The following is an 18,832-nucleotide window of genomic DNA, read 5'->3' on the forward strand; positions in this document are numbered from 1 at the left end:
ATCAGCTCCAAAAATCACTGTCTTTACAATACAATAACAATTACTGAAAAAAACGTTTTACTTTGAAATAAATCTCATAAATAATCACAAAGAAACAGCATGTAACACATTGAATTAAACATGAAATTTTGAAATAGAAAAACTGAAATAGCATTTTTTTTTGTAAAACAAAATAATAATCCAATAATCTTTGTTTTATTTACAACTTCGAAAAATCAATGCACAGTAGTTAAAGACACCTTTTATAAAGTGGGACCAAAGTTAGTTCTCCTGACCTGCGCGACCTGTATGAAGTGTGCAATCACGGCAGCTCTCTGCGGTCCAGTGGGCTTGCTGAGAACCATCAGCTGAATCCACTGTGAGACGCTGTTAAAGAGTGTAATAAACCTCTCCAGAATTGGGTTATCTACTGTACAGCCGTGCATCACAAAGCTGTGGTAATCCTGAAACTGAAACACACATAAAACAAATGGTCACAGTCAGACCACATGTGAGGACTTTACGACAAACTCCATAATGATTTAATAATAACCTTCGGAGGTGTTAATAACCTTAATAACCTAACTGTGTACACAGTGTAATTCCATAATAAGAACATAAACTGTTTTAAACAGGCTCATTTCAGTTATTATAATGGCGTGTGGAATATATACAAACATCTGTTATGTGACAGAGTGAGTGCCCGTATTATGCTTTTGCCGATATTACGTTCCATGTAGTGTGTAGCTGTTTATGAATGTAAAAAGTCTGTAAAAAGCATAACTTTTTGGTGGCTCTTTCTCATCCATAGTTTTAATATAAGATCAAAATAAATCTATCAGCTTACCACTCCACCAAGCCCTGAAAGACACCTTTCAGCATGTTTAATTATTTGATATATTTTTGCGTAACTTGTGTGATATTCTAAGGACAATTAGAGCACGTTCACACCAACAAGCACATCAAAACCTGTACTCACAAACATACCATTATCTTGCAGAAGGATTTGTACTCCAGATAGGTCAGATGTTCAGCAAGCTCACAAGGGTCCAGGTGATCAAACAAAAGAGACATTTTTCTCTTTTTTGACATAGAGGGAACTCTCTGGGTAACTTGTCGTTTCCATTGGTACGAGGGCCTGCAGCAGGGAAATGTTTTTATTTCAGACAGGACTAAGGTTGTTATTCATGGCAGTTGACCAACATGCTGAAATATGACTGTGCTGTGTAACATAAAAATAAAACAAAATCAACTACTCATCCTCATTTCAATCCAAACTGTTAAAAACATGCATGTTTTGAACAGGAGTGAGTAGTGTCATTTTTTGCTGAACTTTTATCCACGCACAATATTATTTTTGTTATTCGTGCCCTTGTGATATTTAATCATATTAACTTCCCCTCCCTTTTGCAGCGACATTCTCTTCTTCGATGACGTGTTTACTACGCGTACCTTACTTTTAGTTTTTTTTGTTTTAGAAGCCGTTTCACTCAGATATACAGTACATCACAATAGAGAAGAAAACACTATCACAACTTCTGTTTCATACCGTCTTTAACCTTTTCAGAGTGAGAACATAAAATTAAGTTTGGCTGTGAGTCTGTATACTTACACACTCTCTACATCAATAAGTTGACTCTGTGTTTCATTGCCGCCAGTGTTCAGGTTCTCTCTCAGGTCTTTAATCTGGTCAGCCAAAGCAGGATTCAGATCAAACTCTACTGGAAATTCGGAAATCCAGTACCTACATAGAAAAAGACCAAAGAGCAAATGCAATGAAAAAAAGAAGTTAAGACATACCATGGAGAATTTGAATGAGACACAGGATTAGTCTTACTTTACAAGGTGGCATATTTGGGCTCTGATCTCATCAGTGCTGCCCTCCTGTGACCTGCACATTTGTTAAGGGTTTTCTATCCAACTCTACACCATGACATTTTCATTTCTTACAAGAGAACATATCTAAATACAATATTGGAATTTTATGGAAAGTTGTTAACATCATTGTCCTGATTTTAAAGATTTGCATCAAACATTCTTTAATTTAGCTCTACATAATTAACTTTACAACAGGAATTAAAAGTTAAGTACTTTGGTTCAGGTTTTACAGCACCTTATGGCAAGATTTAAGAGTTCCCTTTCAGTCGGTCGAGGAGCGTCACGTTCGACGTTACGTCGATGTGCTGACGTAACTGCGATCCCCTTCAGGGAACAATGGTTACATACGTAACTGAGACGTTAGTTCCATTACATATAGCATGGGTTGTTAGTTACCATCAAATGAAGTTGAAATATATTGGTCAAGTAAGATAGTACTTAATTTGTTTTGGTGAACTGCTTCCAATATTAACACAATGAACAATGTAGGGCTGCAACAACTAATAGATCAAATCGGTTGTAGTTGTTTATTAAAATAATAGACCACTAATTTTGTTATCAATCAGTCAGATGTGAGCAGAAACCATCCGCCAGTCATGTCACATTACAGTATAGAATAACCAAAGACTTTTAGGATTTTGGAATAACACATTTCTATGTTTCTAATGTTTTTGAGACGTGTTTTCCTCAGTACATTTTACAGTTTCCCATACCTTGTAAAAGTTGACATTTTGTGGTTTTGTTTTTGTTCATTATAATTTTTAGTCGTTTTAATTTGTGCCATAAAATGTGAAGAAATCAGTTTAGAATGTAATTTTATATTTTAACCCTTTTTTTGCACATAACGTCATATAGGCTACATAGATATATTCACTATATTTGTATATATACAATGTGTGTGTGTGTGTGTGTGTGTGTTTGATATGTTCACTATGTGTGTGTGTGTGTGTGTGTGTGTGTGTGTATATATATATATATATGTACATATATTTATATATAATATGTAATAACATTAAAAAATATAATGGATTGAAATTAATTAATTTTTAATTAGTTGCAGCCCTAGAACAATGCAAAATAACATACAACGTGAGGGTTTTAGATAAAGGATACTTTAGCAGCAGTTTCTTGGACAGATCGGTAGAAGAAATGTACCAAGGATGCATCATCAAAAACATTTTCAAAAAGGAGGGATTTTTTATTGTGCCTGCATTGTCTGAAAGCACAAACATCACAGAACATTAATGACAAAATAAACCATACACATTTTTTATGGTGACTTCCCTGGTCGCTGTTGACCAGCTTACCAGCTAAGCTTGGCTAATGAACAGCATGATTACTGTTTGCTGGTTCATCTTCTAGATTCACAGCAGAAACTTTCGCTTCGCAGTTGCTCTAAAACATCAGACTAAATGTTCCACCCAAACTTTTGGTTGAAACTCATTTATGTATAAAACTTTCTTTATAGACTCACCAAAGGACTGTATGCAGATGTCCACCAACTCATCCACTGTTCCTGTATCCACAGGTAACGGATCCATCATTTCTCTCTCTTTCTTCCTCTACCTTCACTTTCTAATGCCCTTCTGTCTTTCTCTTCTCCTCCAGTGGTCTTCCTCTTCTCTTTTGTCTGTGAATAGAAATTGTTATATGGAGAGGAACACATTAAACACCCTTGTAGAAAATAATTGCATTGAATGTGCAATTGTAGTGTATTTCAAATGTTAAAAGTATATATTTTTTAAAACTGTATTTGTAGATAATATAATATTAATAAAATAAAAGGCCACTTAAGTGTATGGAAGTACACTTTTATGACTATTTGTCTTAATACACTTAAGTACACTTTTTAAAAAGTGCACTTCGTAATAATGTCACATTTAAAGTTTTGCTTTTTAAGTCATTACAGTTTTAATAATATTTTGTCATGTGTTGACTAGCACATGCAAAGTACTTGATTGTAATTTTAACTTTAGTGTGTTATTCAATTAATCTATTTTAAATGTACTATATTCATCATTACAAATGTGCAATTACAAATATATTTAAATACATGACTTACAAGTTTCAATAGAAATGACATTAAAGTATATTTTAATTTACCATAAATGCTTGTCAGCACATTCGGAAGTACACTTTATATTTCAAAGACAAAATTACATTTCATTTTGTACTTAAGTCCTACTTATTTAAGGGGGAAAAACGCAGTTATTTGCACTCATTTAATTGCAGTTTGCATGCAATTAAGTGTCTGAACACACTGAATTCAGTTTGCACTTAACTATATATTTTAAAAGTCTATTAAGTCCTAAATCACTAGAGCATGTTTCACATTGCAATGTTTTCTGCTTCACGCTTGACAGTACAAAGCTATTTCTGGTCTTACACGTCTAACAGCAGCTTGCATAGAATATCTGGTACAAACTAGTATAAAATACATGTTTCCATTCATATTAAATAAAAAAGAGCTGCCGATACAGCAGAACAATGTGTTGTTTGTTTGCCTGCGTGTGTTTGTGTGTGTGTGTGTGCCTAAAAAGCTCTGCTGTATACGTGAATAACTTTGACCAAAACAAACACTGAAGATGACATCATGACACTGCATTCTGGCATATTAGTGACAGAATGACAGACATACCAAATGTTCCAGCTGATAAACTAATTTAACGTAATAAACACACACACACAAAACCCATTATAATGAGCTTCAGACTGTCAAGCAATCGACCTCTTCCAAAACAGAAAACCTCAAGTTATCACATCCTAAAAAAGAAACAGTTACACAAGCTCCAAACCACAGTCTATCCATTATACAACACACACATTTATCACTCATTGTCCTTTCCTGTATTGACAGAACACACACACACACACACACACATTCTGCTCATGCAGTCTTGCAGACTTAGCAAGGTGGCCAACTGGAAACCATGGCAACACACTCTAATTCTATTGTGATCAACCTCTCCACGTTAAAACACAAATTATATTCCATTACACTGTAAAAAGTTATTGTAATTTTAACTGTAAAAATGCTACAGTAAGAAATGGTTAATTGGTTAACATTAAGTTCCCTTACTGACTGTAATAGATCTAACCCATTTCATGTAATTACAGTAAAATGCTGTTGAATATAAAAATTTTGGGAGTAAAAATGATCAAATCATCTTAAAATTGACAGTGAAAGGCAATAAACTGACATTTCCAGTGCGACACTTCATACTTGGTGGTTTTTAATTTTAATAATTGTTTCTTTTTAGTTGTTTTTAATCAGTTATGTCCATTATGGTTTATTTTGTTGTTAAATTAATGCTTTTTGTATCATTTTAATGTCATGTGTGTTAACATGAAAGTGTTTTGTATTTGTGTTCGTAACACTATGCGCACATTCTATGTTACATTTACCTCAGCTTGTAAAAAGCACTGTAAAAAATTCGTTTTTACATTTACAGTAAAAAATGGTATATCATTAACCCATATGTTAATTTACCAACCTATTGAAGTACTATAATCTGTTGTTTTTCGTTTTGTAATAGACTGACAACCACCATAAACAAGTGGTGATAAGAAAGTCACATGATGAATCAAAGAAGCTGAGAGGGTAAATATTAATATATTAGGTGCACAGTGTCATTCACACAAACACAAATCACCATCTTGGTAACACACGCGACATTAAAAAAGTGCAATAAAGATTGATTTAACAACATTAGATGTAACATAAAACCCGTATGTACATATTTAATTAGAACAAAAACTAAGAAACAGTTATTTAAATGGAAATACATCAAATGTGAAGTGTCATGCAGGGAATTCTGGGAATGTCAATTTACAGTTTTTGACTAAATTATACAATGACTTGTTATTTTTCACTTCCAAAAATGAAACTGTAAAATTACACTAAATTTACGGTTAGTTCCATTACAGTTATTCACTGTAAGGAAACTTTCTGTTAACCAATTAACAGTATTTTTACCGTTGCATTTTTACAGTCTTTTACCGTTAAAATCACCATCATTTTTTTACACTGTATTTAATATATCCTAAATATTTAAGCAACCTGAATACATTTATTTATACAAACAAAATATATTTGTATGGGTTTTATCAAGAAAGAAATAGCTCTTTATGGTTGCAATTGCAGGTTACAACTTTTTACAGCTTGTGCATTTTGTTTTTTTGTGGAATTCTCTGTACACTATAAAACATCCTGTTATTTTTTATAGAACAGGCCACAGAAGTATTGCCAGAATATTTCTGTAAAAAACTGTAAATTCTACAATTTAAAACTGTAATTTACAAAAAATGTAAATAAAAACTAATGACATTTTAAACCAATAAATCGAACTACGCTTTTATGCTGCATTTGCAAGGCCACACTGCTAGTAAAATCTGTTTTGTACTTTTTACATCCACCATTATAAAGAATAAAGAGAAAGACACATGATGAATTTCATCACAATAAGAGGAACATCTAAAATATTTCAAACAACAAGCCATTTCACTTTCCAAGCAAACCAAATGTATTTGAGCTCTGACTGGCTAATTTAGCCTCAGTACTCTGTTTGACAGAAACCCCAGAAAATACATGGAAAATCTGCTTTCTTGTTGACAGTAGTGCAACCAATCTTGGATAATGATACACGGTCACACACACACACACACGCACACAAAAGCCTCCATTAAGCTACATGAAGCGTGTTTTATATAGGATCTCATTGTATGGTGAATTTGTGCGTGTGTAGACTGCAGATATGTGGGTGGACACTTACAATTACAGCCCTCATAGAGAGACAAGAGAATAATAGTAGCAGAAGAGCCGCAGTGCTGAGAAAACGAGTGCAGGGCAAGGAACAGATGGAGTGACAAGGTGAGGAAAAGAAGGATATGCAAACAGAAGAAAAGAGAAATAGTCTCCATACAAAAGTGACTCACAGTAGATGTGTGTTTAGGACGTGTGTGAGTTGGATCGCTAACTAAACTGCTAAAGTCTGCCTACTGAACTCCCCCCAAAAAATGTCCATTTGACTTCTGTTGTGTTGCAAATTTCTATAACCGTTCACAGACCGCAATTAACTTTCTAACCGTAAACCAATCCACGTTTTTCCTGAGTGTTTTTGATCATGGGACCACTCAAAAAGACTGAAACAAATCATTTCAAATCATTCGGTTGTGCTACTAATAATCCTTATCCGTCAGTTTGATTGAATGAGCTGTAAAATTTTATTCATGTTTTATGTTCAGACGTCAGGAGAATAACGTAACGCTTGGTATTTCAGTGTAACAAGAATATATCGATCTATTTTCAGTCGCTGCATTCTTTTCCTCCTGATTATTTTCTTTTTTCCCTTTGTATTCCGCTGTAACATTATAACAAGCAGGGCATTTGTGGTCTGCTCTCCTGATTAAAACTATTATATAGGCCTATCCCATGAATAATTCACTGGAATGCACTAAGAATCTCTTGTTTTTCTCCCCAAATGCTCACGTCTCTTTCCAGGTTTGTTTTCACACGGATGCTTTAAAATGTGTTTGTCTGCTCTTTTCACATCTAATCCCAATTAGCAGTGTTTACTAAAGCAGGTAAACCATTTATTGTAGGTTAAAATGACAGAATCACTTTGAAATATTATCACTCAATGCGCCAGTTAATGAACATTTTTGATTAAGTAAGTAAACCCCTTCAGGCTGATGCAAACCCCGACCACCTTATTCCACGGCTACTTGCCACATAAGTAAATAATTAGACACGAAATATTGATCTGAGTTGAAATATTTAATTAGGTCTTTAAACGCAAAGCTTCCGCGGAGAGAGAAGTTGCTAGCGCGGCAAGTTCAAGCTGGATGGACATTTAAGAGATATGGCATACAGTCATACCACTTATTACACAGCATTTCGCCACATAAATAATTATGGAGATAAGATATATTGATTTCAGATAGTTTTAAAATCGTACCTGTATTTTAGAATCCAACAGTGTAGGCCTACAAAACGATAGTGGCAGCAGCTAATGATGGCAGCAGCTGCCCTTGAAACAAGAGAGAGCGAGTCGAGCGCGAACGAATCAATCAAAATATTAATATTTTATTTGCTCACCAAATGCAAAACTTGCACGAAATAAAACCTTTCCTAGCAAGCGTATAGCGCTGCTGACTTCAGTGACCCGGATGAGCCGGTGTTATCTGTTTTCAGCGGTTGTAATCTGGGAATAACATGCCACTGGATTGCGCGATTGCCCAATCAGAAACAAGTATTCCTCAGAGCTGTGTAATAAGGAAACATATTACATACAGACATCATACATTACAGTGATATTTATACATTACATCCGTAATACTGCTGTGAAAATAATCAAGCTTTCGGGGTTATTTGTGCTTTGTTGCAGTAATTTGTTAATGCTTAGAATTTTAATGTTCGATGGCTGAAAAAGGGTGATTAGTATAATGTCATCTCATTATACCAGTTTTTAAAAATACTTATTATTGCGTTCATAGAGCAAACCTTTCGTTGATTGTTTACAGTTTAACGGAAGGTACTCCCATTATTCGTGCAAAGCGTCATGGGGTGAAGGTTAAAAGGTGGATAGGCCTTAAATCAAACATATGGCCTAAAATATAAGACAATTTTTTTTTAAGGACAAACAATCAATATGTTACATGCCATATGTAAATGTCACACTCACCTTTCATCTGAAAAAGTCAACTAGTATAGTTTACTGAGAACATGTATTGGCATCAAACTCATAGTACAATTATAAACATAATGCCAGTTTCATATAGCTATGTAAGTTTATTTTTTGATTTGATAACTATACACTTTTTAGCATTATTGAGATAAATGTCAAAGGTCAATATAGATCGTTTTTTTTTTTTTTTTTTTTTTTTTTAAAATACGTATTTTGTATAAAACATTTTAGTTCAGTGCATTTAACAACCAAAAAAAAAAAAAAAAACATCAAATGTCCCGCTACCGGGATTCTGACAGTTAGCAGGCTATAGAAATGTAACATTTGATGCATTTCTGAATCAAACAGCTTTCTTGTTTGTCCTCTGTCTCTGATGCTCATGTGGATTTAAACACTCATGCATGTGGATGTGTGTGTGCGTGTGTGTGTGTGTGTGTGTGTGTGTGTGTGTGTGTGTGTGTGTGTGTGTTTGTGTGTGTTTGTGTGTGTGTGTGTGAGATCGTCTGTAAGCAGCTGTTTTCTGAAGCTTCTGTTGCTTGGTGACAGAACCCCAGAACTATTGATCCTCACAGGGATTTAATCGAAGGTTATGAGTGAGTGTGTGTGTGTTTGTCCGATGTTTTATGGCAGAGGTGTTTTGAATATTTCAGTCCCTCCTGCAGAGTGTGTGTCCTGACGGCGCAGGGGTTGAAAGATGTATCTAACCTAACAGAATGAAGTCTGACTGCATTTTGAGAGAGAGAGAGAGAGAGTACCTTCAAATATGAATACAACATCATCTGTCTGTCTTTATTTCATTCTCTCTCTCTCTCTCTCTCTCTCTCTCTCTCTCTCTCTCTCTCTCTCTCTCTCTCTCTCTCTCTCTCTCTCTCTCTCTCTCTCTCTCTCTCTCTCTCTCGTGACTCTGTACAATAGAAATGCTGATCTAATCAGACACACAGCACTCATTAGAGGAGGAAATAACATCAGTCACACAGAAGCTGTCTTTCAGATGCACATACGAGTGTGATATTATCGGTCACTGAAGCGGTAAAGCAATGACAGCTCAACACTCACTCACTGATGATGCAACTATTAATCTCATTTTCATTATTGGATGTTTTATCTTTGTTGTCAAAGTTAGATCATGGTCTCACCTAAAGAAACCTCAGTGGAGAAAGAAACAGGGAGAAAGAGAAGTGAGAGACTCCATATGCTATTTAGAGGAATGGTATCTGTGTTGTACAACAAATTCATGACTCCAAACTCAGGGTTTCAAGTTGACAAAATGAAACTAATCTAACTTAAGTTAGATCGGATTCAGTGGTTTCACAGGGCTTGCTACTTTATATAATATAGTACTGTAACTGTCTCTTTCAACTCTGGGTTTATGATTAACACTGCAGTGCTTGTAGATATAAATGTGTGAGCAGCCAATCATGTGAAACATGATTCATTTCTCTGCAGAAAATGAAGAGATTATCCGTATTTCAGAGTCAGAATTAGAAAGAGATTTATTGCCAAGTATGTCTGCACACCCAAGGGATTTGTTTTGGTGACAGAAGAATCTTTCCAGTGCACAGAGACAACAACAGTGCACAGATAGTAAAAAAAAAAAAAAGATATATGATATATTTTATTTTTGTATTATATTACATTTATTTTATTTTTGTGACTGACCTAGATCCCTATGTTTATAGAGATCACTAGCTCTTCATATTCCGTATCACATATTTTAGTCATTATCATAAATTAGATATAATCCATAAATTAGATAGTCCAAATTATTTTGTAAAATATATATTTTTTATATATATAAAAAAAATCAGTACATCTGCATTACAGTAAACGTAAACTTCTAAAACTTGTTATGCTTTCACTTCTGCAATAATCTGTTGATTATCGTCTTAAAAAAAAGACCAACCTTAGTTCTGTATTTCAAAGAATTGCAACCATTTAAGCTTAGATCTATGCTCAAAAGGGGGGTGAGCTGTATTTAAAAAATCCCGACCTTGCACTTGAAACCCGTTTTCAAAAGCTTGCATTTCCAGACCCCCATTCCTTTGTCGTGTAAATGAATGGCCAAAACACATACAAAAGTTTTCCGTTATTAGTTAAAAATGGTGTCGTGTAAACATTACCTAAAATGAACTGAAGGGGTTATAAACACAAGATAAAAAACTCAAATGCAAACAGGTGTGATTTAATTAATCCTAAAATTAATAACCATGGTAACTAATGACAAACGAGAACATAGAAAAATAAAACAGGAAAACAAAGAGAAGCAAGCAAAAAGTCCTTGATCATTAAAGGTGCATTGCACAACATTTCATGTTAAAAATACCTGTTTTTCTAACCCATACATGCTTAAGCAATTGCCTGATGGGCTGAATGAGCCCTTCTCTGATCACTGCGATTGCCTCTATAATCCTGTACAGTAAAATAAATAAGAGGGATTCGGGACGGAATTTGAGACTGGGCGTGACGTCACGCGTGTTCACGCTCAACTGGCTATGTCTGGCAGGTTTATGTATTCGCCGGCGCCGCCATTCTCCGTATCAGCGAAGACAACTCGAGCGACAAAACTTTAGTCAACTTTCGACTAGGGGTGGGCGATATGAGCAAAAATTCATATCACGATATTTTTCACTGTCCGGACGATATCGATATTATATCGCGATATGAGGGAAAAAAAATTGGAATCACATTTTAGTACACCTTAGTTAAATTACAGGCAAAATATGTATTTTAACACTAGATAACTTGAAAAAGGTGAGGCATTTCATTGGACATTTTTTTTCTCAAAAAGTGCAAACGTGCAACATGAGGTAGGCCTGAATGCACTTGTTATGTCTTTCCACTTTTTGCTCGTCTTGTCATAATGAGAACCGGCAGCGAATGAAGACTTTATTGATTTCTGAGTGAGAGCCGTCTTCGGGTGTGCTCTGTCTCCGGGAATATCTGTTGTTATAGTTTTGCTTTTTTAAATTAGTTTTTATTTTAATATCGTTTTCAATTTTGTTTTAAATTTCAGTTTAGTTTTAGCTAGTTTCATTAATGGTTTTGTTAGTTTTTTTTTATTAAGTTTTTATTTTGCAAACACATTTCTATATAGTTTTTATTTTATTTAGTTTCAGTTTTAGTAATTATAGTTTAGCTTTAGCAGAGCGAGCAGAACACTTCCAGTGTAGACCAAAGCGAGACGTTTAATTTAAGTTTAATGTTTGCACTGATTACAGTTAACTCTTGTGCAGACATCTTAATAATAAAAATAAAATAATGGTTTGAGATTGAACAAAGCACCAAATAAATAGAACTTAAAATTATACAAGAAAAAACAATGAAAATTTTCATACAAACTAATTCATTAGTGTAAGGAGACAGAATAAAGGCCTACAGTTTGTACAGTATAAAACCATAGTATAAAACCCATTACATCTATGGAGAGTCCCCAAAGATAGTGGACCAGTGTGTGTGTATGCGCGCTTATGTGTGTGTCGTGTGTATGCGCGCGCTTATGTGTGTGTCGTGTCCTGTTATTCATAGCCTAACGTTACATTGCGGGGAAATGTCTCCACGTGGATACTATTATTAGCAGTAAATGTTTTGTAAAAACAAAGATAATAATAGCAGCTTTCAGCCTTTCAACCTTCATGAAAACATGACATCTCAAACATACAGTAGCCTGGAACTTTAACGTTTTTTGTGCTTGACGAACTTGTTTTGGTGTTGCACCCGCGTCTCGCAAATGAAACGGCATTCTAAAAATGCTGCGATCAAGTTAAAAGTCAAACTTGCGTCTCATTACCTTGTAATTTCCCATTCCACCGCAAAAGATGCATCCTTTATGAACAGCCGCTTAGCACTAGCGATGTGTTCTACGTTACGGTCCTTCATTGAACGCGTCACAGGACAGCGGTTAATCGCCTCAGCAACTTCACGGGTATGAAGCGCCAAATCAGCCATTTCCTTAAACAGCGTATTCGATTCTGTATCGTCATTAGTGTTAACAGTTGTAAAGAGTAAGTTACCAAATTGAACAAAACAATATAACTGCAAAATTTGAATTTATGAATACGGTATCCTCGGTATCGCAAAATCCATATCATGGCACAACATAATACCGGTATTCACGTTCATACCGGTATAGCGCCCACCCCTACTTTCGACAAAAGTAGAAGATGGATTCAAAGAGACCGGCTTGTAGTTCATTCTGAACCCCAACGCAAACTCCACGTAAGACAAAGGAAAGAAAACTTTTGTCTAGTGCCACCAAAAGGGCCAAATTGGAGTCAGACAGGGGTTGGAATAAGACGAGAGTCAACATCGGGAAGGCTTTCAACAAATGGAGAGATCTCCGGTCTGCTCTAGGGCTCAAACGGGATCCTCAGTTGGCTTTTTTCTTGATAAAACGGTTCATGAACGTGTTTCCATAATAATACAATCATAAGTGGATACAGTAAACACATAAAACAGTTCAACATGGAGATAGATGGAAACAAAAACCGAAGTTTTCTACTACCCCCGTTTTCCCCTCACATATAAGTGTGTAATTTACTCAAATGCCTTTCCTTTCATATATTTAAAATGACTTGCAGATTTATAACTTTATCTATTAAACAAAAGATTTGTGCGGCTGATGCTCCTTTGGTTATGAACAGCTCGTGCATGCGTGCGTGTGTGTGTGCGTGTGGTCCATGAGCGTGCACACCTCTGGTTTCAGTTTCGCTTGTCGCCAGAGGAGGCATAGTTCTGCAAAAACTCAGAGACTAGCGCAATGCACCTTTAAACTAAAATGATGACTGAATTATATAAACTATATATTTAAACTAGAATTATAATGGTACACAACTCTGCAAACAGTATTTTTGCTGATGTTCAAAGCATCACCCACTGCAAAGAACGGTAAAGCAATAATAGGGTTTTAATATACATCTTAAAAGTCCCCCTGTAGTCAAACATTTTATCGCATAAAACTCATCTTTGATCACCAAATTGACATATTTAAGCATTTTTCCATGCCTTAAAATAGCTTGAATGTAACTCTACACCCTTGCCTCATTTAGTATACGCGGTTCTATGAAGATGCAAATTAGTCCCGCCTCTACTCACTTGCACCAGCTCAGAGATCCACTCGTTGATGATAACACACTGACGTGATTGGTTACAAGGTAGTTTGTGATGTCAGAAACACCACCGATTTCAAACTGTGTTTTTGAGACTGTATTTGGTTCACTGCAGTTTTAAAAGAGAAAATAATCAGCAATGGTGTTGACTTATGAATTTACACATGGTTTGTCTTAAAGCATATTAAAAACACCACATAGACATATAAACAATATTAAAACCTTGATTTTCACCACAGGGGGACTTTAAAAGAATTATCCGATATTTTATCGATATTATTTTAATATCCCTATATAATTATAGGGATATTTTGTCAATCTCTATAATTCTTTAACTGAGAAACAAGCTTTTATTTGGAGCATCAGAGATGTCACACTTTGCTCTCACAGCTGATTGGTCAAGTTTCTGTTTGCCATCTCTCACCCACAACAAAACCAGCAGGTTAGCTGTGTTGCACTGGTTACTATGATGAACGCCAGTAAAAATAGATCAATCTGCATTACATAATAATAATAACATCACAAGAAACAAGTACTGTTGTTCATTAGCCTAATTAATTATTTAATATAAAGTCCAAATATTTTTATTCAACCACCTAGTCAAATTACATTTGATGGAAAAACAAAGGATGTGATGTTCAGAACATGGTAACTACAGTAATTATGATGGGGCATTCTACCCCAAGTGGAAAAAAAAAAGACATTCTGAAAAAATATAATTAAAAAATATTACTATTTTTATATAAATGTGATGTTCTGAAAAACAACAAGCTTTAAACACCTTTTTTTTTTCACTGTAAAAAATTATATCACTTAACGTGAAATCTGTTTTCCCTTAGGTACATCGCCAGTGTAAGCTTCACAGTGAATACTTATACACCTATTATACTCTCGCCAACGTAGTCCATAGCAACAAGTATCTTGAATTTATCTAGTGGGTTATTTTGGGAAAAACAGTGTGTGTGTGTGTGGTGGGGGCATGGAAGAAAGAAACATGCAAGAATGCATAAGAAACATGCAAGAAAGATGCATGTTTCTTATGCATATGCATAAGAAACATGAACAAAAGAAGCAGCATCTCTAAACAGTGTGTGAAAATGAGCTTACTTTTTGTCTGTGGCTGTTTGGACCACAGTAGAGACCATTGTGTTGCAGGAAACAGCTATTTTTGTAATGTGGCAGACATATTCATATGGATACAGGTGTTTTCTCTCACTCTCTAGCCTTTTTATTGCATTTAGTGTGGGTAGTGTGTGTATGTGTTTTGGAGCAATAATAATTAAATACAATTTATAATTATTTAATATTAATCTGAATTTAATAATAATAAGTGTAGCCTATAATGGGCACATCTGATTATACTCATTGAGAACATATTATTAATAATTTTATTGGAGCCTTACAATAGCTGTACAGTTAATCCAAGCCATGCATTAATTTGAATAGAGACGGTTGTTATGCCGGTGTTGTTACAGAGCAGGAGATGTAGAGAACTTGTGTCTGTTCTGCCATTAAAAAGTGTTCTTGACCCTTACAAAAATGATCGTGATTTTTGCGGTTTTCAAGCCATGTACGAACATGGGCTTTATGTGGGAAGATCTGTTATGATTGTCCTTTTGGTCACTTTGCTGTTTCCTTCTGAAGTCAAAAAAAATGCTAGAAACTACCGAATGTAATTATTATTTCCAATAATCAGAGTACATGCAATTTTCATTATTCTGATTATTCACCAAGAATTGCTGTTATTTTTACCACCATAATTCACAAATCCCAATGCACAGCACAAATGATGAAGTAGGTGTTACTGGTCACTGTTTTAGTCTGCTTACTTCAAATGCAATGTCATCCATGTAAGTCACAAGCACATGCACACTTCACATGTCTGTTTATTGCATTAAAATCAGCATACACTAAGATCATGGTTGCTACGATTATGAGCTTAATCGCATCAATTTGATCATAACAAACTGTTCAAAAATACAAAAGTCAAATACAAAAATATAAAGTTGTCTAAATATCGTTATAATCGCATTATGAAGGGTGTATGTTAACATGTATGTAAACTGTTTAAGGCCTTCTGTGAATCTTGTGGCTCAACGTGATCTCATGAGTATTCATGTGTATTTTTACCAGGGGTGTTCGATTTTTCAACTCCCACATCATGATTCAATAGAATTGGCTCCAATTGCTCCACTTCATTTCAAATCAGGGTTAGCAATAAGAATACAAGATTGCCATCATTATTACACACTTAATGTAGGCTATCTTCGACACTATTTTAAGTGTATAATATTGACTGGCCAAATTAGTCCAGTTTAGAGATGACATAACTTTGAAATGATGAGTATAACCATTGTTTCCTAGTTGTTCCCAATACTTCATTTTATAGAGGGAAAAGGCACGAGAAAAAGCCTTGGTCGAATATACAGGTCCTTCTAAAAAAATTAGCATTTTGTGATAAAGTTCATTATTTTCCATAATGTAATGATAAAAATTAAACTTTCATATATTTTAGATTCATTGCACACCAACTGAAATATTTCAGGTCTTTTATTGTTTTAATACTGATGATTTTGGCATACAGCTCATGAAAACCCCAAATTCCTGTCTCAAAAAATTAGCATATCATGAAAAGGGTCTCTAAACGAGCTATTAACCTAATCATCTGAATCAACTAATTAACTCTAAACACCTGCAAAAGATTCCTGAGGCTTTTAAAAACGCTCAGCCTGTTTCATTACTCAAAACCGCAATCATGGGTAAGACTGCCGACCTGACTGCTGTCCAGAAGGCCATCATTGACACCCTCAAGCAAGAGGGTAAGACACAGAAATACATTTCTGAACAAATAGGCTGTTCCCAGAGTGCTGTATCAAGGCACCTCAGTGGGAAGTCTGTGGGAAGGAAAAAGTGTGGCAAAAAACGCTGCACAACGAGAAGAGGTGACCGGACCCTGAGGAAGATTGTGGAGAAGGACCGATTCCAGACCTTGGGGGACCTGCGGAAGCAGTTGACTGAGTCTGGAGTAGAAACATCCAGAGCCACCGTGCACAGGCGTGTGCAGGAAATGGGCTACAGGTGCCGCATTCCCCAGGTCAAGCCACTTTTGAACCAGAAACAGTGGCAGAAGCGCCTGACCTGGGCTACAGAGAAGCAGCACTGGACTGTTGCTCAGTTTTGCATGTCATTCGGAAATCAAGGTGCCAGAGTCTGGAGGAAGACTAGGGAGAAGGAAATGCCAAAATGCCTGAAGTCCAGTGTCAAGTACCCACAGTCAGTGATGGTCTGGGGTGCCATGTCAGCTGCTGGTGTTGGTGCACTGTGTTTTATCAAGGGCAGGGTCAATGCAGCTAGCTATCAGGAGATTTTGGAGCACTTCATGCTTCCATCTGCTGAAAAGCTTTATGGAGATGAAGATTTCATTTTTGAGCACGACCTGGCACCTGCTCACAGTGCCAAAACTACTGGTAAATGGTTTACTGACCATGGTATTACTGTGCTCAATTGGCCTGCCAACTCTCCTGACCTGAACCCCATAGAGAATCTGTGGGATATTGTGAAGAGAAAGTTGAGAGACGCAAGACCCAACACTCTGGATGAGCTTAAGGCCGCTATCGAAGCATCCTGGGCCTCCATAATACCTCAGCAGTGCCACAGGCTGATTGCCTCCATGCCACGCCACATTGAAGCAGTCATTTCTGCAAAAGGATTCCCGACCAAGTATTGAGTGCATAACTGAACATAATAATTTGAAGGTTGACTTTTTTAAAAAAATTAAAAACACTTCTTTTATTGGTCGGATGAAATATGCTAATTTTTTGAGATAGGAATTTTGGGTTTTCATGAGCTGTATGCCAAAATCATCAGTATTAAAACAATAAAAGACCTGAAATATTTCAGTTGGTGTGCAATGAATCTAAAATATATGAAAGTTTAATTTTTATCATTACATTATGGAAAATAATGAACTTTATCACAATATGCTAATTTTTTGAGAAGGACCTGTATATTATTATAAATGAGTGAGTGATTTCAAACACAGCACAATAGTCGACAACGAGAATCGATTCCTGTGCTGCGATTCGGAGACTCCGACACTATAAGGCCGTTAAGTGTTGAGGAATCGACTCTTTTGGAGTAAAGTGTGATTCTACCACACATACATTTAATTATGTTTTCATACACAATGAAATGTACAATATTGACAGCACTAAAACTTTTAACAACTTGTAGACGTACAAAAGGGTTTGGGGGTAGGCTACAATTTACCTAAAGTGGTAAAAGGGCAATTATACAAATATCTTAATGAAATAAAAGATTCATAAAGATTTTGTATTTCTTTAGCTGTAAATACGTAAAATAATGTTTACGTTTAAATGTTGTCAGTATGTCCATATTGTCCATTTCAGCATCTATTCAAACAAGAATGTATGTTTTGCAGCAACACATACCTACGCATTAACAATAAGACCAGGCTGCTTTGTCTGTGTGTGTAGGAAAGATAGAGGGAATGTTCTCTGTTGGTCGTTCTATCTCAGTGCAGATGCTTCCTGTTGCCCTGAAAATGGAACAGTTTGACAGCTTAACAAAAGGCGGAAGTTACTGTTTATGTATGTATTTCACAGAGAATAAATGACATAACGATATGCATTTCATGTGTTAACATTACTTGTTTTTTCACAGTATTGCTATTTTACTTAATTTTACACTGCAGATTTTTTTTTTATTGCACACAGTTATGCTGCAAATGCTTTGGCAGTTCAATTTTAGTAAAAATTTTTAGTAAAATTTTAAAGAACCAACTATGCCAAAACCTTATCTGCGCTCGTCGTATTCTGTCTTCCAGTTTGTATTTCCACAGCATGAAGGTAAGATCTTACGGATTTATGAATGAACCACTCGTTTAAAATCTTCCCGGTCTGACATGTTGTGCTTAAAATATTACAATATTCATGATAACTTTCCTTAACTCTACAATAGGTAAATCCTCTTCGACAGTGATGCCAGAGAAATATACAAAGGAAGTTCATAGAAAAAAATGTAAAGATGGCTGCGTGCCAACGCATTCTCATCCTTTGGCATCATATAGGTGACGCCATATGACATTTTGTCGAAATCTTACGCACATGGCATCCTTTAGCGTCAATATAACACGCACTGTTATGGGTAGGTTTAGGTCTGGGG

The 18,832-nt window shown here is 35.6% G+C and overlaps 1 protein-coding gene across 2 annotated transcripts in view; it reads right to left on the reverse strand.

Moving 5' to 3' along the window:
• LOC130072824 (RAS guanyl-releasing protein 2) overlaps nt 1–18,832 on the reverse strand; it is a 46,107-nt gene that overhangs the window by 22,573 nt on the left and 4,702 nt on the right. For both annotated transcript variants that reach the window (XM_056238098.1, XM_056238097.1), the window contains exons 2-7: nt 3,332–3,487; nt 2,971–3,073; nt 1,817–1,870; nt 1,592–1,723; nt 967–1,117; nt 276–449 (exon numbers count right to left, since the gene is read on the reverse strand). In XM_056238098.1, the coding sequence (XP_056094073.1) occupies nt 276–449; nt 967–1,117; nt 1,592–1,723; nt 1,817–1,870; nt 2,971–3,073; nt 3,332–3,401 (684 nt within the window). In that variant the 5' untranslated portion in view covers nt 3,402–3,487. The remainder of the gene's footprint in view (nt 1–275; nt 450–966; nt 1,118–1,591; nt 1,724–1,816; nt 1,871–2,970; nt 3,074–3,331; nt 3,488–18,832) is intronic.

Source organism: Rhinichthys klamathensis, unplaced genomic scaffold (assembly GCF_029890125.1).
Source record: "Rhinichthys klamathensis goyatoka isolate OS25496 unplaced genomic scaffold, OSU_Roscu_1.1 h1tg000508l_1, whole genome shotgun sequence".
Lineage (NCBI taxonomy): Eukaryota > Metazoa > Chordata > Actinopteri > Cypriniformes > Leuciscidae > Rhinichthys > Rhinichthys klamathensis.